Source organism: Podarcis liolepis (genome assembly GCF_965112155.1).
Source record: "Podarcis liolepis genome assembly, chromosome: 7".
Classification (NCBI taxonomy): Eukaryota; Metazoa; Chordata; class Lepidosauria; order Squamata; family Lacertidae; genus Podarcis; species Podarcis liolepis.
The window spans coordinates 22,397,242-22,421,145 of record NC_139561.1 but is presented as its reverse complement, the minus strand read 5'-3'; the positions used below and the strand labels follow the sequence as shown (position 1 = coordinate 22,421,145).

The 23,904-nt window shown below is 48.5% G+C and overlaps 3 protein-coding genes across 3 annotated transcripts in view; all 3 read left to right on the top strand.

Annotated features, from left to right (window-relative positions):
• Nucleotides 1–23,904, top strand: part of AURKAIP1 (aurora kinase A interacting protein 1) — a 155,656-nt gene that overhangs the window by 76,309 nt on the left and 55,443 nt on the right. The gene's annotated exons all lie outside the window — the stretch shown is intronic.
• On the top strand, nucleotides 884–9,290 carry ANKRD65 (ankyrin repeat domain 65). Its single transcript, XM_083513143.1, has 4 exons — nucleotides 884–1,294; nucleotides 2,157–2,388; nucleotides 5,572–6,121; nucleotides 8,775–9,290. The coding sequence occupies exons 1-4, from the start codon at nucleotides 1,288–1,290 to the stop codon at nucleotides 9,240–9,242; spliced, it is 1,257 nt and encodes a 418-aa protein (XP_083369269.1). The 5' UTR covers nucleotides 884–1,287; the 3' UTR covers nucleotides 9,243–9,290.
• MRPL20 (mitochondrial ribosomal protein L20) lies at nucleotides 14,187–20,158 on the top strand. Its single transcript, XM_083513358.1, has 4 exons — nucleotides 14,187–14,404; nucleotides 16,187–16,297; nucleotides 17,916–17,993; nucleotides 19,917–20,158. Exons 1-4 carry the CDS (start codon nucleotides 14,318–14,320, stop codon nucleotides 20,088–20,090), a joined length of 450 nt encoding a protein of 149 aa, XP_083369484.1. The 5' UTR covers nucleotides 14,187–14,317; the 3' UTR covers nucleotides 20,091–20,158.

Genomic DNA, 23,904 nt, shown 5'->3' with positions numbered 1-23,904 from the left:
ATAAGAAGAGCCCATTCAAAATCAATTACTGCCTTTGATCACAGAGGTAGAGCATAGCCATCATGGTCATTAGTCTTCGTTAGACCAGCCCTCCATGAATTTGCCCAGTCCTCTTTTAAAACCATATAGCTTGGTGGCTTCCACTGCCTCCTGTGGAAGCGAGTTCCGTAGTTTAACTGGGCGCTACATGAAGAAGTGGAACGCGGGTGGTGCTGTGGTCTAAACCACTGAGCCTCTTGGGCTTGCCGATCAGAAGGTTGGCGGTTCAAATCCCCGCGACAGGGTGAGCTCCTGTTATCTGTCCCAGCTCCTCCCAACCTAGCAGATCGAAAGCATATCAGTGCAAGTAGATAAATAGGTACCACTGTGGCGGGGAGGTAAACAGCATTTCTATGCACTCTGGTTTCCGTCACGGTGTTCTGTTGCACCAGAAGCAATTTAGTCATGCTGGCCACATGACCCGGAAAGCTGTCTGTGGACAAACGTCGGCTCCCTCGGCCTGAAAGCGAGATGAGCGGTGCAGCCCCATAATCGCCTTTGACTGGACTTAACCATCCGGGGTCCTTTATCTTTACCTTTTGCCTTTCCATGAAGAAGTACCTTCTTTTAACTGTCCTGAAGAGTCCAACATTCTGCTACATTGGATGTTCACACAGTCTAGTGTTATGAGGAGAAGGATATTTTTATGTTTATTTTTTAAAAAGGGCCCCCATGTGAAAAAGGTTCCCCACCCCTGATCTACAGTTTCAGAACCTCGACTTGGAAGAGCTCACAAATGTGCCCTAGGCAGGGAGCCAAGAAGTCTGTCAGGCCAATATCCTATTAACCATTAGCGGTCAGGCACCCCTCCCTCTTCTTAGAATCCATTTAGTCATTAAATAAACAGCTCTGGGTACACTCCAGAATGCACGGATCGTAACAAAACAAGGAGGCGAAGGGAGCTGGCTGGCTGGCTCTGCTTCTGAACGGGCTGGATATTAACGGGGGGCAAAGGCTTTCGGGGTTAAAATATGGTCTGGTAGCCGGTTTCCTTTCCATAGGAATGGTCCATTTGTGTGTTCGATCGAAGCTTTGCTTGCGCAAACAAATCTGAGAGTTGCTCCTCTGAGGACCTTCCAAGGAGCAGGAGAGACGACCTCGGGGCATGAGGACAACCGAATTTTGGGGAGCAAACAACTGTACGCGCCTCCTCGCACTCAGAACCCACGGGATAAGAGAACCGCCCATGTTTTGTTCGGGAGCAACCTCAGAATAAATAAAAGAGCGCCAGTCGGCCGTGGAAGAGAAATGACTGGTAAGAAAAAGATATTTCTCTCTCGCTCTCTCCATTAAGTGACAATGTTCTCAAAAGGGAGGTTCAGTCCCTCCACTCTTGGCTGCTATGTGCAGAGATGTGATACCCCCCCCCCCTCAATTCTAGATCCAGTATGATGCCCTGGGATATCAGCAGGTCACATGCTAGGCATGGGGCGGGGCCAAAGGCAGAAGTGGGTGGAGCAATGGGTGTAAATTTTGCCCATGTACAAGAGGCTAATATTGTGATAGTAATTTTGAGGTCTTAGATATATGGTAATGTTCATAAGTGTACCCACCAAGCATGTACATAGATCAGCACAGAAAGACCAACCTGAAACCATTTTGATTCCCAAACTGACCAAATGTTTTCCCTGCAAGGAGGGTCAGGGAGCCTTCCCGTTGTCTCAGGAATTGAGTAATCAGCATTTTAATGGGGGACAGGCTATCAGGAAAGGCAATCAGATAACCTGGCAGACAGGAAAAACAACATTCAAATTTCTGTTTTAGACCGCCTTTTCTGTGATGTAGGTATGATGTATCTGGGGGGAGGGTCTTAGGTTACACCCCTTCTGTGATGTATGTATGATGTTTCAAAATGATGCCACGCGCATGCGCGGAAGCGGCAAATCGCGACCTGCGCATGCGCAGACACGGGGTGCTTTCGCTTCAGGATGCGAACGGGGCTCCGGAACGGATCCCATTCGCATCCAGCGGTACCACTGTAATTTGCTCTTAAACTGTAACATGCTGAAAATTTTATATCTATATTCCACAATCATTCCCATGTCTATATTATGGCCAAATATGTATTGTCAAGATTGAGAGCATCTTAACGGATTACTTGTCCTTCTTCCTGAGAGGCACCAGAGTCGAGGCCGAGGCAGCGAGGAAATGGATGGTGCTGAGCGAGGAGGAGGAGGATGCTGAGGAGGGGACCCTGACTGGGGAGCACAGCCACAAATTTATCCCCGAGAATCACCTGATCCCGACTGCTATGCAACCGAGCTGGAAGGAGCTGCACCGGGCGGCCCGGAATGGGGACACGCACCTGGTCAAGCAGCTGTTGAAGCAAGGGGCGGACACAGAGAGCAGGTGAGGTGAGAGAGGAGGGCCCTCTGCTGCCCCTTCTGGTGTCCGGGAGGAAGTGCAAGCACTGGGCCTGAGGTAGCGCTGCCTATGAGTCAGCAACGCTATTAGTTAAGAACAGCAAGGTCCAACTTCCATACCCTCTGACATTTCTCTGATGAAAATAGGGACGTCCTATAGTATTATATCTAGATCTAGATCTATCTTATTTATATTTATATTCCGTGCTATTTTCTAAAAAATGTTTAGGGGTACAGTGATACCTCGGGTTAAGTACTTAATTCGTTCCGGAGGTCCGTTCTTAACCTGAAACTGTTCTTAACCTGAAGCACCACTTTAGCTAATGGGGCCTCCTGCTGCTGCCATGCCACCGGAACACGATTTCTGTTCTCGTCCTGAAGCAAAGTTCTTAACCCGAGGTACTATTTCTGGGTTAGCGGAGTCTGTAAGATGAAGCGTCTGTAACCTGAAGCGTATGTAACCCGAGGTACCACTGTACTCTCATTTTGACTCAAGAAAATCACCACTTTATAGTTCAAATCGGGAAAAATAAATACAGTAAATGGACAAAAGTACAAAGAATCACAAAATGTTTAGGGGTATGTGTACCCCTGCGTCCCCACAGAAAAAAGCACTGTATATTTATATTTATATTTATATTTATATTTATATTTATATTTATATTTATATTTATATTTATATTTATATTTATATTTATATTTATATTTATATTTATATTTATATTTATATTTATATCCCACTCATCTGACTGGGTTTTCCCAGCCATTGTTGGCGGCTTCCAACATATATAAAAATGTAATCAAACATGAAGCATTTGCAAACATTTTAAAACTTCCCTTGGCTCGGGGGGTCGCATAATCCTGTACCCTCCAACATATCTCCAATGAAAATAGGGACTTCCAAAGGGGGGGGGGAGACATTCCAGGATCAAATCAGAAAATAGGACAACTGGCTGTAAATCCAGGAAAATAGGGGCACTTGGAGGATCTGAACTTTTCATACCAAGGGAGCCACAACAGTAATTTGACACGAAACCTGTAGGCTGCACGCTGCATTTTTGCACGGGTGGGAGAGAGCGGGACCCTAATTCGCCACTGCCCCCCAAAAAACCCCTTCGTGCAGCCTTCCCAAAATTGGCTAAGTGAGAACTGGCTTTGGGAAGGAGGACGAGGCTCTGGTAGGGTCCCAGAGCCCTCCTACCTCCTTCCCAAAGCTGGGAAAGCACTAACCAGGCTTTGGGAATGAGGCAGGAGGACTGAAGGACTCTGTCAGATCCCTTAGGCCAGTGTTTCCCAACCGGTGTTCCGCGGCACACTAGTGTGCCGCGAGATGTTGCCTGGTGTGCCGCGAGATGTTGCCTGGAGGGAGGCGGGCGAGTCCAAAAAAGGTTGGGAAACACTGGTTTCTCTTTCAAAAAGGAAACGTGGGTTAAAGCGGCGCCGCCGCCTCCCACTCACTTTCCTTCTCTGGCTTCCCTAACAGTTTTCCGAGTTGCGTCACTGGATCCAGCCCCCTTTTCCACATGTGACACGGGGCTGGAGGGAGGGAAAGAGGGCTTTACGTCGCGCACAAAGGCAGCCTCCTAGAAGCGCTCTGGGCCGGCGCCGTTTCGCCGAAGGCGCCGGAGGACCCCCACCCTCAGCTCCTTCAGAAAGGAAGCCCCGCCCCTCGGCTCCCTATGCCGCCAGGCAGCTCAGCTGACTGACGAGGACGTTCTGCGGCAGCGGCCGCCGCACAACCACCGCAGTTGCTGGCAGCGTCCGCAGCGCAATAAGTAACAGCGCCTGGTGCTGCCAACTCTTTCTCTCTCTCTCCCGCCCCGTCCCCAAGCTCTTGCGCGCCCCGCGTCAACATCGCCGCGCGCAGCTTCCCGAGCTCGAGGCCAGCCGCTGCACGCACGCGCCGGCTCGTCATCGGCTCCGGTTGTTGCCTTTCTCCGCCGAGGTCGGTGGACCCCGAGCCTAGGCTTCCTTCCCGCACCCCGCTTTCCGAAGACCGCACACCAGTTGGGCCAGTACATATTCCCCTCCCGTGACTGGAGCGGAATAGCCCTTTCTCTTCTTCCCCAACCCTTGTCGTTGGAAGAGTCCCTCAGTCCCTCGCTTTGCTGCCTCCTCCCCCCCCACCCCCAAAGCTTGGAGGTTCCCCGGCAAGGGGGAGGGAAAAAAAATGAAAGTTACACTTTTGTGCGTCCCTCCCGGCGTGACGCTGCGCGCTGACGTCACGGGGCTGTAATGATGGTGTGCCTCAAGATTTTTTTCATCAAACAAGTGTGCCTTTGCCCAAAAAGGGTTGGGAAACACTGCCTTAGGCCTCCTTTCCAAAGCCCAGTGCCTCACTTACCCAGCTTTGAGAAGGCAGTGCAAGGGCTGCAGGGGGAGCGTCAAATGATTGACACCAGGCAGGCTCCCTCACCTGCTTAAAAACGTCTTAGCTTAGTGTACCCTATTCACATAGAATGTGGGTGAGTGTTTTAACCTGGTTTTAAAGCTTAACGTTAGTGTCAATTAATTTTTGAATGTTCTAAATACAGTCAAACCTCGGTTCCTGAACGCTTCTGTGATCGTACATTTCAGGTCCCGAACGCCCCAAACCCAGAAGTAAGTGTTCCCATATTTGAACATTTTTTGGAAGCCAAACGTCCGACGCGGCTTCCGCTTGAGTGCAAGAAGCTCTTGCAGCCAATCGGAAGCCGTGCCTCGGTTGCAAACATTTCAGAAGCCGAATGGCTTCCGGAACGGATTACCATATTTTTTGCTCTATAAGACTCACTTTTCCCCTCCTAAAAAGTAAGGGGGAATGTGTGTGCGTCTTATGGGGCGAATGCAGGCTGCGCAGCTATCCCAGAAGCCAGAACAGCAAGAGGGATTGCTGCTTTCACTGCGCAGCAATCCCTCCTGCTGTTCTGGCTTCTGAGATTCAGAATATTTTTTTTCTTGTTTTCCTCCTCCAAAAACTAGGTGCGTCTTGTGGTCTGGTGCATCTTATAGAGCAAAAAATACGGTGCGTTCGACAACCGAGGTTTGACTATAGTTGTTTTCAGTGTTTTCAACGGTTTGTTTCATTCTCCTTGCAAACTGCGTCGAGGTTGCTGTTCCGTTCTGTTTCACAACCAAGCAGTATATAAATCTTACAAAACAAATAAGTAATGGGAAACCACCCTTTCAGAGATGAGAATGGCTGGACGCCTTTACACGCCGCCTCCTTGAACGGTAGTGCCGCGTTGGTGAAGTTTCTCATCCAGCGTGGAGCATTGGCCAATGCCAGCGACGCTTCCGGCTACATGCCTCTCCACTGCGCCGCTTGGAGCGGCCACAGCCAAGTGGCGGAGCTCCTCCTGCGCCGGGGTGCAGCGGCGGAGGCGCTGACCAAAGGAGGCCTCACCCCGCTCCATTTTGCGGCTGCCAATGGGCACACCCTGGTGGTGCAACTCCTCTTGCGGCACGGAACAGACCCAGCCAGCCTTGACCGTCGCCAGTGGTCGGCCCTGCATTGGGCGACGGCCAACAACCAGTTGCATATTGTGGACCTGCTGATATCGCAGGGCGTCAGCCCGGATTTAGGAAACGGAGGGAGTGTCACACCACTGCACGTAGCAGCCGAGAGCAGAAGAACGGAAGCTCTGAAGTTCTTGCTTGCCAAAGGTGCCAGCGTGAATGCTCAGGACAGCCTAGGGAGAACGCCGCTCTCCATTGCTACTAACAACGGCCATCATGAGGTTAGATTATTTGTTTGTTTGTTGTCTTTATACAGCCACATGTGGGAGCCTCTGGTGTTCTCCAGATGTTAGCCAATGAGTTCTTATTGCTTTTCAAAGATTTTAGCAAATTAATCCAAATTTAATACAAATTTTAAGTTGACTTGCTACGCCGCTTCCATGATGTTTCTCTTTCCTCCCTTCCTGCTGAATGTTACGTACTTCTCCTAATTCCATTTCAATACTTAAAATATTTTAACATTTTATCATTCATTTCCCCCCTTCTTCATTTCCCATCAGTACATATTTCAATTTCTGCTTAGACTTTTATATAACTACAGTGGCACCTTGGTACTCGAATGGCTTGGCTCGCGAACAAATCAGCTCCTGAACGCCGCAAACCCGGAAGTGAGTGTTCCGGTTTGCAAACGCTTTTCGGAAACTGAACGTTCAACACGGCTTCTGCAGCTTCTGATTGAGTGCAGGAAGTTCCTGCAGCCAATCAGAAGCCGCATCTTCATTTTCAAACCATTTCGGGAATCGAACAGACTCCCGAAACAGATTAAGTTCAAGAACCAAGGTGCCATTGGACTCTCAAGGAAAATGGCAGCCGATGATCTGTGATGTTCTACTGATCGATCTTCGGTGGTCTTTTCCACGTGCCTATCCCTACCTCCTCGTGGTGAGAGTAAGGCAACGTCTTTAGGCGGCTAACAGGGAAGGCTTATCTGAGACTCTGGGTGCGAACCAGAGAGTCTCAGCTTAACCTCACAGATTTGTTTCTACTGAAATGAATGAATGAGGCAACGCAAATAGAGGTGGCGGGTCCCATGACTGTACCACCCTGGAGAGGAGCAGCTCCTGTGCTGCTGGGCGCCTGGTGGTGTTCCTGCGATGGAACTCTCAGTTTTTGTATGTGAACGCCCAGGCACCTCAAGGTTCTCTTGTTTCGAGTGGCGATCGGAGGCATTTATGCCAATTCCATCTTTAACAAAATCAAAGCCTCCCTTGGTGCTGGAATGTGAGCGACCAGGAAATTGGCAAGGTTAGCATGGGACTGCTAGAAAACAATCTATGTCTGCAGACAAACAATGTCTGAGGGGTGTGGCGCCCCGATGATGATGATGATGGGGGGGAAGGGGGGAAAGGGGAAAAAAAGAAGAAGAAAAAGGGGGAAAGAAAAAAAGGGGGGAAAGGAAGAAAAAAAGAAAAAGAGGGGGGGACAAGAACCAAGGTGCCACTGTATTACATATTCTCAGAATATCAAGTAGAGTTACTCTTCACTTTGTCAGCCCACAAAAAGAATTGGTTATAAATCAATATTCCACAAATATTGGAATATGCCCTCCAGGTGTTAATGGACTACAACTCCCATGATCCCTGGTTACATTGGCTGGGGCTGATGAGAGCTAGAGTTTGTCCCCTCCTAAGGCAGGAAAATCTTTGAAGGGGACATGGCGGTCAGGAAGCAGGGCTATCAGGGAAGGATCCTGCACTTTGGTTTTGCCACTACAGTATGGTGGAAAAGTCATAAGCGTGCATTTCGCTAAGCAGATGTCAGCAAACTTTTCAGCAGGGGGCCGGTCCACTGTCCCTCAGACCTTGTGGGGGGCTGGACTATATTTTGGAGGGGGAAATGAACAAATTCCTATGCCCCACAAATAACCCAGAGATGCATTTTAAATAAAAGGACACATTCTACTCATGTAAAATCACGCTGATTCCCGGACTGTCCGCGGGCCGGATTTAGAAGGCGATTGGGCCGGATCCGGCACCCGGGCCTTAGTTAGCCTACCCATGCACTAAGGTGTGCACCTAGGCTTTGGGGAAGATTTTTTTTTAAGCCAAACATGTATTGAGTACATACTCATAATCATAAAGAACATTCTTTTTCTTCATCAAAGAAGCTAAAACTTAAATTAGCTTATTGATTATTTTTTTCCAGAAAAAGAAATAACAACTAAACTTTAATTTAAAAAATACAAACTTAAAAAATGAAACACAAAGCACCAAATTTTTTGCCAGGACTTTACAAAGATACAGCCAATGTTCATGATCTAACCAGATAATGAGCTCACCCCAGCTGACCAAAGCAGATCAAGGTTTCTTCATCTTCCTGTCCTAGAGAATGAGCAAAAAGGTGATGAGAAGAGACAGATGCAGGCAGGAGAAAAAGGCTGGAATGGACCTGCAGCTTCTACTTGAGCTGCTTCCAGAGAGAGATGTAGGCAAAAGCTGCAGGTCCATTCCAGCCTTTTTCTTCTGCCTGCGTCTCTCTGTGTCTGTTTCCCTCCTACTCCCGCCCCCTTAGTCTTTCCCCTGTCGTGCAGGCCAGTTATGGCCGCTCAGGGGCCCCTGAAACATTAGAGAACTTACGGATAAAGTGGTGTCCGGGGCTTACGTGAGCCCCTCATTGTTTGCTGTACAGTGATACCTCAGGTTAAGTACTTAATTCGTTCCAGAGGTCCGTACTTAACCTGAAACTCTTCTTAACCTGAAGCACCACTTTAGCTAACAGGGCCTCCTGCTGCTGCCACGCCGCCAGAGCCTGATTTCTGTTCTTATCCTGAAGCAAAGTTCTTAACCTGAAGCACTATTTCTGGGTTAGTGGAGTGTGTAACCTGAAGCGTATGTAACCCGAGGTACCACTGTATTTTCCTCTCCCTTTCACTAGATGGTGAAGCTTCTGCTGCAGAGTCAAGCAGCTGTGAACCTGACTGACCACCACGGCTGCACTGCCCTCCACAAAGCTGCGACTGAGGGTCACCTGCCAGTTGTCTCCTCCCTGGTCAGGGAAGGTGCTGCGAGCATTGATGGGAGGGACCACCTCAACCTGACTCCACTTCACCGGGCTGCCAGCCGCGGCCACGTCGCCGTCGTCAGCTTCCTCCTGGACGAGGGGGCAGACGTCAACGCCGCTGGCTGGCTGGGCAAAACCCCCTTGCACCTGGCTGCAGAGAAAGGGCACTTCCCTTTGATGGAACTCTTGTTGGCAAAGGGGGCAAGCCTTTTCCGGAGGACTCAGTGGAAGGAGACAGCACAGGAGCTGGTCTCAGAGAGGACAAGTCCTGGAGGCATCCCTAGCCTGGAGGACATTGGGCCACCTCAGTCTCCTGCGTCCTGTAACTCTATAGCCTCTTGACTCAGCCCTCTGCCTGGTCTGATCACATATTAAATGCTTGCCTTTTTAGTATTGTTATGTATGGTTTGATGTACAGTGGTTCAGTTGTAACATTGGTACAGTACTGGTGGGTGGGTGTATGAGAGCAAGTTGGGTATAGCAGTTAAAATGTAATGATAATAATAATTTATTATTTATACCCTGCCCATCTGGCTGGGTTTCCCCAGCCACTCTGGGCAGCTCCCAACAGAATATTAAAAACACGATAAAACATCAAACATTAAAACTTCCTTAAACAAGGCTGCCTTCAGATGCCCTCTAAAAGTCAGATAGTTGTTTATTTCCTTGACATCTGAAGGGAGGGCATTCCACAGGGCGAGAGCCACTACCAAGAAGGCCCTCTGCCTGGTTCCCTGTAACCTCACTTCTCACAGTGAGGGAACCGCCACAAGGCCCTCAGAGCTGGACCTCAGTGTCTGGGCTGAACAATGGGGATGGAGATGCTCCTTCTGGTATTGGGAATCTGGGAGACTAGGGTTCAAATCCCCCCATGGGCATGAAACTCACTGGGTGACCTTGGGCTAGTCACCAGTCCATCAGCCTAACCTACCTCTCAGGGCTGTTGTGAGGATAACATGGGAAGAGAATTGTGTAGGCCTCCTAGAGCAGTGTTTCCCAACCTTTTTTGGGCAAAGGCACACTTGTTTCATGAAAAAAATCTCGAGGCACACCACCATTACAGCCCCGTGACGTCAGCGCGCAGCGTCACGCCGGGAGGGACATGAATTGCTAGCAAATTACATAATCACCTCCTTGAGGGCTGGCTCATCTTCTCCGAAGGCAGAACCCCATTAATTAACAGCACAGACTCACACCATAGCCAAGACGAGGGGGGAAAACCTCAGTCATGCACAGTCATGCACATGTGGGGGCTAGATGAGGACGAAGACCGGGCAGAGAGCAGGGTTCAAATCACCCCACCTGGCCAGGACAATCCCTGGGTGCTCCCTTGGGCCACTCGCCTGACCCACCTCGCAGGGCTGTTGTTGCGAGGATAACATGGGGAGAACCACGCGCGCCCCCGGGAGCTCCTTGGAGGAGAAAGCGGGCGATGAATGCAATGCACGAAATATATGAGAGGCGACCAGGTTTTGCAGGTGAGAGGCCCCTGCCAGCCTCCGCTTCCAACACCCGGCGCAACGACGCCGAAGTTTCCCCCCGGACTCGGCTCTGGGAGCAGCGCTGCTCCCCCCCGGCTCCCCTTCGCCCTCCCGGCTCTCTCTGCCGCCCACTGGGGACCCCCCTCACCTGCCAAGTCCGGAGCGCCGGTGGAAGTTGCATGCATGCATGCAGGGCGCCGCGTTGCCATTGCATTGCACTGCACTCCATGCAACGCCTGCACACATGCATTGCCTTGCACGCCCGCCAAGGGGTCTCCCCGCGGTCCGATGCGTCCCCTCCGGCGCGGATGCAGCATTGCAAAAATAACCCACCCCCCGACGCAGCCCTACCTGGGGGGCAGCCTCCGCCTCCGCCGCTCCGCCTCCGCGGGGATCCCCGGGCTCCATCCTGCCGCCCGATCTCCGCGGGGGCGCAGGCAGGCTGCGCGGGGTCTGCGCGGAAGAGCCCCTGCCCGCCCGGCCGCCGCCGCTGCGCTCATTCCATGGCCGGGAGAAGAGCGCTTCAAACAAAACGCCCGGCCCGCCAGGCCACGCTGGGAAACGTAGTTCGCGCACCCCGCGCGGGCACGGAGCCCAAGGGCCGGGGACGGAGGGGGAGAGGCCGGGTGCAGGGATGGAGGGACGGGTGGGCGAGCGAGTGGCAGCCGCCAAGCCTTGGCCGAGAGCCAGGAAGGGCCTCCCCGGAGGAGGAGCGAGGCGCAGAGCGGGAGGGAGGGAGGGAACCCCAGGGGTCATCTAGTGACGGCGCCCCAATCGAAAATTTGACTTTAAAAAAAAAATCTTTCAAATTTTTTAATTTTTCCCGCGGCACACCAGGCAACATCTCGCGGCACACTAGTGTGCCACGGAACAGTGGTTGGGAAACACTGTCCTAGAGTGTGAATGTAATAAATCAGGCTTCCTCAAACTCGGTCCTCCAGATGTTTTTGGCCTACAACTCCCATGATCCCTAGCTAGCAGGACCAGTGGTCAGGGATGATGGGAATTGTAGTCTCAAAACATCTGGAGGGCCGAGTTTGAGGAAGCCTGTAATAAATAAAGAAATGTAAGGGATAGGAAATAGCTTTGCGTAGTCCTAGGCAACCTCTGGAAGTGGAGCACAGCACACCTGCCCCCAAGTCTCTCTTGCTGACCATTGAGTCCCTCCCAAGACCACGCTCTCTTTCCTCAAGCCACATCCCTCACTAACCACACATACTCCCCTCAGGCTACACCCATCTGTGGCCCTGGTGATTGTTTTGCCAGGTTGGGCAAAAGATAGGGCTCTAGAAAAGACCCCCAACAGAAATCCTGGCGAGCTGCTGCCACTCAGTGGGGACCCTGTGGTCTGACTCAGTATATGGCAGTTTCCTATGGAGATGTGTTAAATTCTCTAACTGGTTTTTGTGTTGATTATGATGATAGCAAAGGGATTCCCTGGTGGAGTTTGGGGAAGAGAATTGATTCACTTGGCATTTAAAGGGGAACCTACCAAATTCACAAGGGATGCGGGTGGCACTGTGGGTTAAACCACAGAGCCTATGAATTGCCAATCAGAAGGTCAGCGGTTCAAATCCCCGTGACGGAGTAAGCTCCCGTTGCTCGGTCTCTGCTCCTGCCAACCTAGCAGTTCGAAAGCACGTCAAAGTGCAAGTAGATAAATAGGTACCGCTTTGGCGGGAAGGTAAACGGCATTTCTGTGCGCTGCTCTGGTTCGCTAGAAGCAGCTTAGTCATGCTGGCCACATGACCCGGAAGCTGGGTGCCGGCTCCCTTGGCCAATAAAGCGAGATGAGTGCCACAACCCCAGAGTCGTTCGCGACTGGACCTAATGGTCAGGGGTCCCTTTACCTTTACCTTACCAAATTCACACTTTCCGGAACAATACGCAGACCAAACCACAGGCATCCTTCAGAATTTGCACTTCTCTGAATTTTGCCATGCGGTTCTCCAACCGAGCAATGTTTACAAAAACACAGACATTACAGGAGAGCATGCATTTTTGAAAATATATATGAATAAAATGCATTAGCGAAGTCAGCATACACAGATGTGTATGGGGAAATTGGGAAAACTGTGTTTATTGGGAGAAATTAGCATGAAAATGCTTTCTGATTTTCACGAGGATTTTAAAAATAAACACATAAATAAGTAGGAAATTGCTGCATGAATGTGGAAAACTGAATTTAAGATTGGGGAGATGGGAAATGGAGGATGGAAATGGACGGATTGGTCATATATGAACTATGTCTGATAACTCAGTCAGTACAGCACTATAGTTTACCCCTCCGTCCATTTAGTTAATTGGACGTCGGGTTTTTGGCGAAACAGTGACCCCATGGGTTAGGGCACTGAGGGCTCATTTTATGGCCTACTGTGAAACATGGGGTTAGCACCGCCAAACAGTGCAGGGGCCGAATTGCAGGTTTTTGGCACTGTTTTCGAGTGAATCAGGCGATGTCAGAATTTTGGCGAAAACATGACTGCCACAGCTGCCTATGTCCTGAGTCTTCCAAAAGCATAAGGTTTTCATGGAAGGCAAGAAGATGAGTGGCTACTAGCCATGATGGCTGGGAGGCAACCATAATCTGAGGAAAAATGGGTGTGTAAGTGGCAAAATCCCCAACAAGACACACTTCGGACTACATTACGCCAGACAGTCCTTTCCGTGTAGCTGCTCTGACAAACGCTGGCTTGCAACCCTTGCAGTGCATTCCTATGTCTACTCAGAAGAAAGCCTTGTCAATCCAGTGAGACTTGCTCCCAGGTAAGTGGGGCTAGGGCTATGCCCAAAATTAATCCTGCCCAGAGTAGACATTAATTGGCATTAATGTCAGGACCATTGATTTAAATGGGTATAGATAATAATTTTATTTGTTTCCTTTTTAGATATTATTTTTATTTCAGTGGGTCTACTGTATTCCGAATAGGACTGGCGTTGCATACAATCTTTGCCTCAATGACCTGGAAACAGCCCTTAGTCTTTAAGATGCCCCAACAACTTCATTTCATGCGTTTAAAGCACATCCTGGGAACTGTAGTTTCTATGGGTGCTGGGAACTGTAGCTCTGGGAGGGGTAAACTACAGTTCCCAGGGCGGAGGTAGGGCAATGCATAGCATTACGAGACGCTTGACTCCCTAAATACAGTGGTACCTCGGGTTAAATACTTAATTCGTTCCAGAGGTCCGTTCTTAACCTGAAACTGTTCTTAACCTGAAGCACCACTTTAGCTAATGGGGCCTCCTGCTGCCGTCACGCACCTGGAGCACGATTTCTGTTCTCATCCTGAAGCAAAGTTCTTAACCCGAGGTACTATTTCTGGGTTAGCGGAGTCTGTAACCTGAAGCATACATAACCCAAGCTACCACTGTACCATACATTTAGTACACAGTACTTCCCCCACCCGAAGAATCCTAGAAATTGTAGGGTGCTGGGAACTGTAGCTCTGGGACGGGTAAACTACAGTTCCCAGGACTGAGGTGGGAGAAAGCATAGTATTACAAGACTCTTGGCAGCCTAGAACACAATCCATTTAGAACACGTTCCTTTCCCTGCCAACAAAACCCGCAGAGAACAGCAGCTTCAGCGAGCTACAGTTCCCAGCACCCTTAACAAAACTACCGTTCCTATATTTGGGGGGCGCTCTTTGGTGCTCCAAAGGTAGGGTGCGTCTTGTTTTCTGTTCTTTTGATTTCGATGGAGACTCGCGCCATACCCCTCACCCCATAACAGGGAGTCCCAAAGAGAAGTGGAAGGCGGGAGGGCGCGCGCTTGCCTTCAGCCTCTTCGACTCTCCCTTTGCACAGCGTTGCAAATCGCCGCTGTTTGCAAGCCCGGAAGGGAAGCCTTGCAGTTTGCACCACGTGGCTTCCGCCCTCGCTTCTTCTCCTTTGCAAATCCGAGGAGGAGGAGACGGTGGGGAAAAGCGGGCTGGGATGGTTTTACTAACGGCCAGCCTTTGGGTCCGGGCCCGTTTGACCGATCGTTTTTGGCGGAAGCAGGAGGTGCTGAAGCATGCACGGGTAAGAACTGCGGATCGGTGCCCTGCTCCCCCCTCCCCATAACGCCCACCCTATTGCCCTCCCCAGCTCCTTTGCCATTTTGCAGCCTGTTTCCTCGCTGCCCACGTGAATCCGTTCATTTTCTAGCTTCTGCCGTGGGTAGGCCTGCTTCCTGGTTCGAGTAGGCGCTGCTCCGAGTAGACCCATCGAAATTAACGGGAGTGTCGGAAGATCCCTGGGGGGTGACCTTGGGCCGGTGACTGCCTCTCAGCCGAGCCGTCCTCGCAGGACTGTTTTAATAATAACAACAACAACAAAACAACAAACTTTATTATTATTGCTTTATTATTGTTGCATTTTATAATTATTATTATTAGCATTAGCATTGGAGGCTTAGTTCACTTTGCAAGAAGCACCAGATAGTATAGGACATTGTACAGTAATATCTTTTTTTTAATTCTTCAGTGTTTTTGCCTATTTATTTCACTCATTGCATGGTGTTGTCATTTTTCTTGAGTCCTAAATATTTCTTCCACCAGTCCCTTCTCTATTGAAAAGATCTGAGATGCTCAAAAAAAGGATGTAGGAGATTAGCAACACATGCTAAAAATGCCTTTTCCAAGGCAGCTTTTGGGTGGAGGTAATTTATTTTAATCCAGTTTGTGATGACATAGAATTTGACATTTTTTCTTTAAAAAAATAATAAAACTTGGGCGGTATCCAATTCTAGTCCTTACTCAAAGAAGACCCACTGTAGTTAATAATACTATGCTTTATATTTATTAGTCAACTTGCTCAAAAAAAGTCACCCGAAGCAACGTGGAAGCACCATTTAAATACTAAAACCAGCTACAGTGGTACCCCGCAAGACGAACGCCTCGGAAGACGAAAAACTCGCTAGACGAAGGAGTTTTTCGTTTTCTTAGCCGCTTCGCAAGACGCATTTCCCTATGGGCTTGCTTCGCAAAACGAAGCTTGCCCCGCAAGCTCCGGGGATAGCGGGGAAGCGCAGCGCGTCTTCCCCGCTGTCCCCGGACCTCTTTTGAAGCAAGGGGCGGCGGGGAGAAGATCGCTTCTCCCCGTTGCCAGCCCCGCAATCTCCGGGGACAGAGGGGAAGGTGCGCGCGCCTTCCCCTCTCCGGACCCCTTTTGAACCAAGGGGCGGCAACGGGGAGAAGCGATTCTCCCCGCTGCCCCTTCCCTTGCTTTAAAACAGGTCCGGGGACAGAGGGGAAGGCGCGCGGCGCTTCCCCTCTGTCCCCGGACGGTCTCCATAGGAATACATTGATTGATTTTCAATGCATTCCTATGGGAAACCGTGCTTCGCAAGACGAAAAACTCGCAAGAAGAAAAAACTTGTGGAACGAATTAATTTCGTCTTGCGAGGCACCACTGTAATAGACAGACATGATTTAGGTTCCTTCCTATCAGTGGGTCTACTAGCGTTGGCTGCAACCCTATGGTTTTCTTTCCCCAAAAGGAAGTTGAAAAATGCCCCCCTCCACAATATTCTGCAGGCGAATCCTAAGAGGGCAACCAGAACCGCCTCTCCTATTAGGATACGTCAAAACATTTGGTGTCCTGCAACGGCCATGACACCCAGAGCTCCTTATTTCTCCCAAAGAATCCTGGGGATGTACGGTAATTTGTTAAGCGAGGTGGAAATTGTAAGCTCTCGGAATTGCAGAATATTCAGGGTTCGGCGACGGGGAAGTGCAAGGTGAGAGGAGATAACCTTCTTCCCTTAACGGAAGACCATTTGGGTATTTTGTTTTTAGTGTGTTGTGTGTTTTGCCTTTCCAGCATTTCCGTGGGCGGAAGAACCGTTGCTACAGCTTGGCCGTCCGCGCCGTCGAGAGGGCTTTCGTGTACGCCACGAAGGCCAGACAGCGGAAAAAGAGCGACATGAGAATGGTAAAGATGGCGGCTAGAAATGCTGCTCTGTTTGTGAGGTTTGCGCGGCGAAATTTGCACAGGCCCGATTAAGGGGTGGTTTGCTTGCTGTGTTCACTCTCTCTCTATGGGTGAGAAACTATAGCACAGTCCTGTCCATTAGAGCAGCTTGTGGGGCTGCCCCACCAGTCTCGGTTTGCCTTCCAGCAGCCCCTGCCTGCCTCCTTACTCACCACCCACCCAGAGGATAATAATAATAATAATAATTTTTTTTTTACAGTGGTACCTCAGGTTACATACACTTCAGGTTACAGACTCCGCTAACCCAGAAATAGTACCTCGGGTTAAGAACTTTGCTTCAGAATGAGAACGAAAACCGTGCTCCAGCAGCACGGTGGCAGCGGGAGGCCCCATTAGCTAAAGTGGTGCTTCAGGTTAAGAACAGTTTCAGGTTAAGAACGGACCTCCAGAACGAATTAAGTACTAAACCCGAGGTACCACTGTATATCCCGCCCTCCCCAGCCAAAGCTGGGCTCACAGCGGCTAACAACAATAAAAATAGCACAGTTTACATAAAATCACAATTAATTAAAATACATTCTAAAATCAATTGAGAATCAAATTAATGGCAACTGTTGGGCTAGGTGGGCCTATGTCTCATCCACCACCATTTCAGTGTTGCCTTTGTAGATTTCAGCAGGGCGGCTGGAGATGAAACCAGAAAGAGTTGGCTCCCCCCATTCTCATCTCCCTGCCCTTGGCTCTGGCGCCACCTACTGTCGGCCTCCTGGCCTTCTCACCTACCAGTCCAAATCAGTAGCAGCCTCCTTGAGAGGTCTGGGGGGGGCAACACAAAAAACGGGCCTTCTCTGTGGTGGAATGCTCTCCCCAGGGAAGTTCACCTGGCACCTTCATTATACACTTTTAGGCGCCAGGCAAAGACGTTCCTTTTTAACCAGACCTTTGGTTGATCTGATTGACATCCTGTTAAAATGTGGCTCCTTTTGGGGGGGGGGGGTTATTGGGTTGTTGTTTTTATTTTGATTATATATTGTGGGTTTTTATGTTGATCTTTTCTGTGAACTGCCCTGAGACCTCTGGGTATAGGGCGGTGTATAAATTCAGTGAATAATAATTGCATTTATTGAAAGAAATGCAAAATATATACTTTGATGGAACAGGTTTCTTTTTTACTTAATTGAAGGTGTTTTTAAAAGACTGGACAGCCCTGGGTGCCAAATGTGGCCCTCTGTACCTCTATCTGGCCCTCGGAACGCTTCCCAAGCCACACCCCCTTTCCCCAGAACACGCCCCTCACTGGTCCTACTTTTTACCCCCCCTTGAGTGCTTTTGGCCAACTGGGATGTGTCCTTAAACCCTGATAATGTTTCTTGTTTGATTGGATGGATGGTGGGGTGTATGTAGCCTGCCACATGGAAGTAAAAATTACATTTGATGCCCCGCCCCCTTTTGGCTCTGGCCCCGCCCACCACTGGCATGTGGTTCCTGGACGGTTTTCCAGAAGGGTATGCGGCCCATCAGGCTGGAAAAAGTCCCCCCACCTCCGCATTAGATCAGCCCAGAGAAACATGGCTGCCTTAGTAAACGTATCTCTGAACGCTCCTGTTTCTGCTTTCAGCTTTGGCAAACCAGGATCGAAGCAGCATCACTTGAGCATGGTCTGAAGTACCACGTTTTCCGTGGCAGTCTCTCCCAGGTAAGTGGCTTTACCTCACCCCTTCCTTAGCATACAGCCAGCTTCTGTAATAGCCCTTTTGGACCACCACCACCTCCCTTGATGAGCCCAAAAGCCACAAATGACAGTTGAGCAAAGGGCTTGATCATGGGTAGGCAAACTAAGGCTCGGGGGCTGGATCTGGCCCAATCGCCTTCTAAATCCGGCCCGCAGACGGTCTGGGAATCAGCATGCTTTTACATGAGTAGAATGTGTGCTCTTATTTAAAATGCACCTCTGGGTTATTTGTGGGGCATAGGAATTCGTTCATTTTTTCCTCCAAAAATAGTCCAGCCCCCCCCCCAAGGTCTGAGGGGCCCTACTGAAAAAGTTTGCTGACCCCTGGGCTTGATAAACAGCAAGCCGGAGCTGCAAAAATGAAAATGGCGTTGTGCAAAAATGTATGAGTTGCTAGGCACCTATTGGGCCATAACAGGCTGCGTTTAATTTGCTATCTGCAAGTTCTGTGTGTTTCCCTCTCTCCTTTCCCCACAACCTTTTTTAATAAAATAAAATAAAATAAAATTTGCTTTTTAGTTTCCCACACTTTGGGAAACATAGGAAGCTGCCTTATATTGAGTCAGATCATAGGCCCATCTAAGTCAGTAATGTCTACACGGACTGGCAGCACCTCTCCAGGGTTTCAGACAGGGAGCCTCTTCCTTCCTTACCTGGAGATGCCTGGGATTGAACCCGGGACCTTGTGCCTACAAAGTAGATGTTGTACCATTGCCTCAGGCTCTTTCTGCTGCTCACACCGGGTTCCAGCTAGGCTGAGTGATGGATAATGCCTGGGGCGTTGGCCTAGGACCCAGGAGACCAGGGTTCAAACCTCCACACGGCCATAATGCTCTCTGGTCGACCTTGAGCCAGTCACCGTTCACAGCCCACCTCACTGGGGTGGTGTTGAGGGTAAGAGGGAAAGAACCATGTTGTCAGAAGGGAGTGTGGATGCTTGCGAAGATAACAGCCTGTCTTTTCAGGTTTTATTGAATGCAAAACTTATGTACAGTGCAGAAGTTTCAAAACCATGTCTGCCTCAATCGCTAGCAGAATCCGGAAGTGCCTTCTTCCTATTTCCCCTCCAGCATAGAAAACAGGGAAAAACCCCTCTCCGCCTTTTTTTCCTTACGTGGAAGATCTTACGGTTCTGAGAGATCTGCATTGGCTCCCAGTACGTTTCCGAGCACAATTCAAAGTGTTGGTGCTGACCTTTAAAGCCCTAAATGGCCTCGGTTCTGTATAGCTGAAGGAGCGTCTCCACCCCCATCGTTCAGCCCGGACACTGAGATCCAGCGCCGAGGGCCTTCTGGTGGATCCCTCATTGCGAGAAGTGAGGTTACAGGGAACCAGGCAGAGGGCCTTCTTGGTAGTGGCGCCCACGCTGTGGAACACCCTCCCTTCAGATGTGAAGGAAATAAGCAGCTATCCTATCTTTAAAAGACATCTGAAGGCAGCCCTGTTTAGGGAAGTTGTTAATATTTAACACTGTACAGTTTTTAACACTTGATTGGGCACCACCCAGAATGGCTGGGGAAACTCAGCCAGATGGGTGGGGTGTAAATAATAAATTATTATTATTATTATTATGCGACGGAAGCTGCACATTCCCTTCCCTGGTAGCAAATTTTTGGCTCCCCTTTCTCTCGTCTTCCGTGTCTCCTGCAAACTCCCCAGACCCTGACAAAGTGCAGCTGCTCAACAGAGGAGGAGGCTCTCTGTACGTTCCTGTCTCTCCCCCCTCCCCTGCAAACAGATCCTTGACACATGTATTGTCAACTTGAGCTCCTTGGAGGAACTGTGGTATAAACCCGTATCAACAGCTTCCTGCCGTACTTTATCCACTTCCAGAAAGGTTGAGTTGCCTCTTAAGTTTCCCTTCTCTTCTTTTTTTCCATATTTCAGTGCCAAGTGGAACTGAACCGGAAAACGCTGGCCGACCTGGCGATCTACGAGCCAAAGACGTTCAAGTCCTTAGCCTCTTTAGCCAAGAGGAGAGGACTAGAAGGCCTTCTTGCTGCCCGGGGAGGTGGAAAGGAACCCGAAGGGATATTTTCACGCATTGTGAGATGTACATGAAGCAGGGGGCTGTTGCTGGTTTGTGGAGTTGTTCTAGTATTAAAACAGGAATATTTATACTAAAAAAATATATATATTCTGTCTCAATCTGTGATCCAAAATTAAAAAAGGTAAAGGTACCCCTGCCCGTACAGGCCGGTCGTGTCCGACTCTAGGGTTGCGTGCTCATCTCGCTCTAGAGGCTGTGAGCCGGTGCCGTCCGAAGACACTTCCGGGTCACGTGGCCAGCGTGACGAAGCTGCAGCTGGCGAGCCAGCACCAGCGCAGCACACGGAAACGCCGTTTACCTTCCCACTATAAAGCGGTCCCTATTTATCTACTTGCACTTAAGAGTGCTTTCGAACTGCTAGGTGGGCAGGAGCTGGGACCGAACGACGGGAGCTCACCCCGCCGCAGGGATTCGAATCGCCGACCATCAGCAAGTCCTAGGCACTGAGGTTTTACCCACAGCGCCACCCGCGTCCCGCGGGATCCAAAATTAGTTCTTTCCAAGCCCTCATAATCAACCCAGTTGGATTTGTGATTTGTTGAGGCGATACAGAGATTCTCTTCGTTGCGTTTTAAGGTGCATGGATTATAACCCAGTCTGCAGAAGTCATTTGTGTGTTTGTGTGTGAAGAACCTGTGCCTGACAATTAATTTTTTAATTGTTGCCTTGGTTTTCAACTGAGCAAAAGGCCTCACATGAAAAGAATGACATAAATTAATCAAAGTTCTTAATTTTCTTTGGTAGCTAGACTGGGGCCTGAGTTTCTACCTGGGGCAGTCAAATTCTTGCCAGTGCGGGGGATGTAAAAATGTTGCAGAAAATTGATTTTTGTTTTGAAGTTTACCCAATGAATATTGAATTTACTGCTCTTTAACGCACAAGCTGATAAAGGTTGTATATCGCATAAGCCCCACTGCATTAGTGAAAAGGGCTTTAAAGGTAAATTGCTTCGATCCATGATACCTTTATCTGATTGTATACCGACCTGTCCTCCAACTGTCTACTGTCCTGCCTGGGACTGAGACATGATTAAGATAGGCATGGGTCTTACTTTATGTAAGACATTCCTCTATTTGAAGGTTTGTCCGGCTGAAGAAATAAAGAGTAAAGGGGTTCAAGGAAGGCAGACTTCAAAGTTGCCTGTCAGCAATTAATTAACACAGATGAGCAGGGCATGGTCTTCTAACACTATGGTGAGATACTGTTCCTTGTGTTCTTAAATTCCATCCTGTTTTCTAAATTTGCATCTATACATATAAATTAGCTAGTGCTAATTTTATGCAGATCTGCCCTTTTTTTTGGGGGGGGGGGAGATACATTTCCTCTTTAGAGTTGTTACCGGAAAAATCCGAGGGCTCCCTTGGACAAAAACAAAGACACCAACCAGGATAACTTGGAGCAAAACAGCAGCCTGTAGGCTTGGCCTTTATTGAACTGTTGCAACAGAGTGTTCCCCTCACTTGCAGGAGAGAGGAAAGACCCAGAAAGATGGTGTGCAAGACCTTATAAAAACTTTTGAAATTCCCATCCTCTAGCTCAAGCCCACCCCAGAAACATCATGCATACATTACAGAAAGGAGGGGTTGGCATCATGCATACATTACAGAGAGGAGGGGTTGAGGTGGTAACCTGAGTGTCCTGTCACCTGGCTGGTTCCTCCTTTCCCCCTGCCCATGAGTCACTTCCAGGAGACAAAGGGGAGTTTGCAGTTTCCTGCCCCCAGAGGGAAGATCTGATCATTGTCCTTTGTTTCAGTCCATGCTGAATCCACTACCATATGCAAGTTCTTTGTGATCCTGATTGTCTTCTGTCTGGGATTATCAGGGTTGCAACTGGGCAGGGCTCCTGTGGATGTGCTGGGATGGTGAAGGGATTATGGCTGACCAGAACCAAGTCACCCCCCTTTGATAGTCCTTGTCATATGGAGTAAAATAAAAATGGAACAGTGCAAATCCGATGTATGGTTGATTTTTCTATGAATTTATAACAGAAATATGGCGTATGTAATGTGTGTGAGTGTGTGTGAAGTTTGTACAAACAGAATGATTGAGGTGGGGGGGGTTCCTGCTACAGAGTGACCTCTCATTCATCACTTTGCTACATGCATGAATCTTTTCCGCCTTACGCATGAAATCCATCTGACATCCTCTTACAACAGATTGGTTAAAACTTTCCTGTTACACAAAATCTGTTTCTAATCTTAAGGTGTTTGATTTCTTTTCTGGGGTTGTTTTAATTGATTTCTTTTATTGGATTGTTTTAATTGCTGTTTTAAGGTGCTTTAGGGATTGCATATGCATTGGGGAAGGGTATGTGTGTGTGCATCTACATTTTCCAAATAAATAAATGACAGAAATAAACAATCTACTGTCATAAGAATTTTAAGGTCTTATATACCATATAAAATAGATGTTCATAAATGTGCCAAGCAAACACATACAAATATGTAAACCACATGTCTGAAAATCACAGTAAAGTCCTGAAACCATTTTCTCTCTCCCAAAATGACCTCAAATATGTCTCTGCAAGATCAAAGGAAATGGGAAAAAACCATTGTCTCTGTGCTCACAAATCCTTCCTCAAGGGCACATTTAAAGTGTGAATAGGGTGAGCCTGTTAACTGTGACCTGGATTCAGGAATTAAATAGTTATAATAACAAAAGAGTGGCCAAAACCCAGATAATGCAATCAGGTAACCTGCCAGACAGGAGATAAAACACTCAGGATTCTGTTTTAGACCACCCCCTGTGGTGTGTGTATGATGCATTGGGTGAGGTGGTCCTGGGATACACTCTCCTGTGATGTATGTATGGTGTTTCTGGGGGTGGTTTGGAGTTTGAGGGTGGGCAAGTCTATATGAGGGCGGGCACACCTTTGTTTTGGGTTCCTCCTCTTTCCTGCTTGTGGTGAGCGAGGACCCTGTTGCAACAGTTTAAAAAAATCAGGCTTACTAGCTGCTTTGCTTCTCAATATTCACTGGTTGGTCTGTTATTTTCTCCTACTGATAGAGAACCTACAAAAGGACTCTATATGGGCTCTTGGGTACCCCATAAGGGAAAAGGAGCAGGTTTTTTTCTCATAACACTACCCAATGGGTAAGAGTGCAGCAATCCTTACTCCCCTTGTCCTTGGAAGTAATATTTTTCCTACACTGAGTTCAAAGACAGGGGTGGGCAGACTTTGGTAATATGGCACCCTGAGCAAGGGCAATATTTGGCATGCCCACTAATTATTTCTTATTTTCAGAATAATTCCTTCTGGTGCAGTTGTTTGTTTGTTTAAAAAATCATTTTTATTTGATTTTACAAATATAAATTTATAACAAAACCAAATACATTTCCACATACAGAGATTTCTCTGAATCTCAAGACTTCCCTCCATCTCTGCAGGTCTTAATGTTGGCGTTTTCAACTGCATACAGTGGTGCCCCGCAAGACGAATGCCTCGCAAGACAAAAAACTCGCTAGACGAAAGGTTTTTTCATTCGCGATTTGCCTCGCAAGACGAATTCCCCTATGGGCTTGCTTCGCAAGACGAAAACGTCTTGCGACTTTGTTAAACCGTTTAAACCGTGCTTCGCAAGAAGAAAAATTCGCTAGACAGCAAAAATTGCGGAACGAATTAATTTCGTCTTGCGGGGCACCACTGTATTATAATTATATTTTATATCTATATATTTTATGTATATATTATATTTATATTATTCATAGTATTTGTTACATTACAAGTGAGATTAAAATCCTGCTAATGTTTTCAACTGCTTACAGCAGTCTCCTAAATAAATTATAAATTTTTCTCATTCTTTCTGGAAGTTTTTGTCTTCTT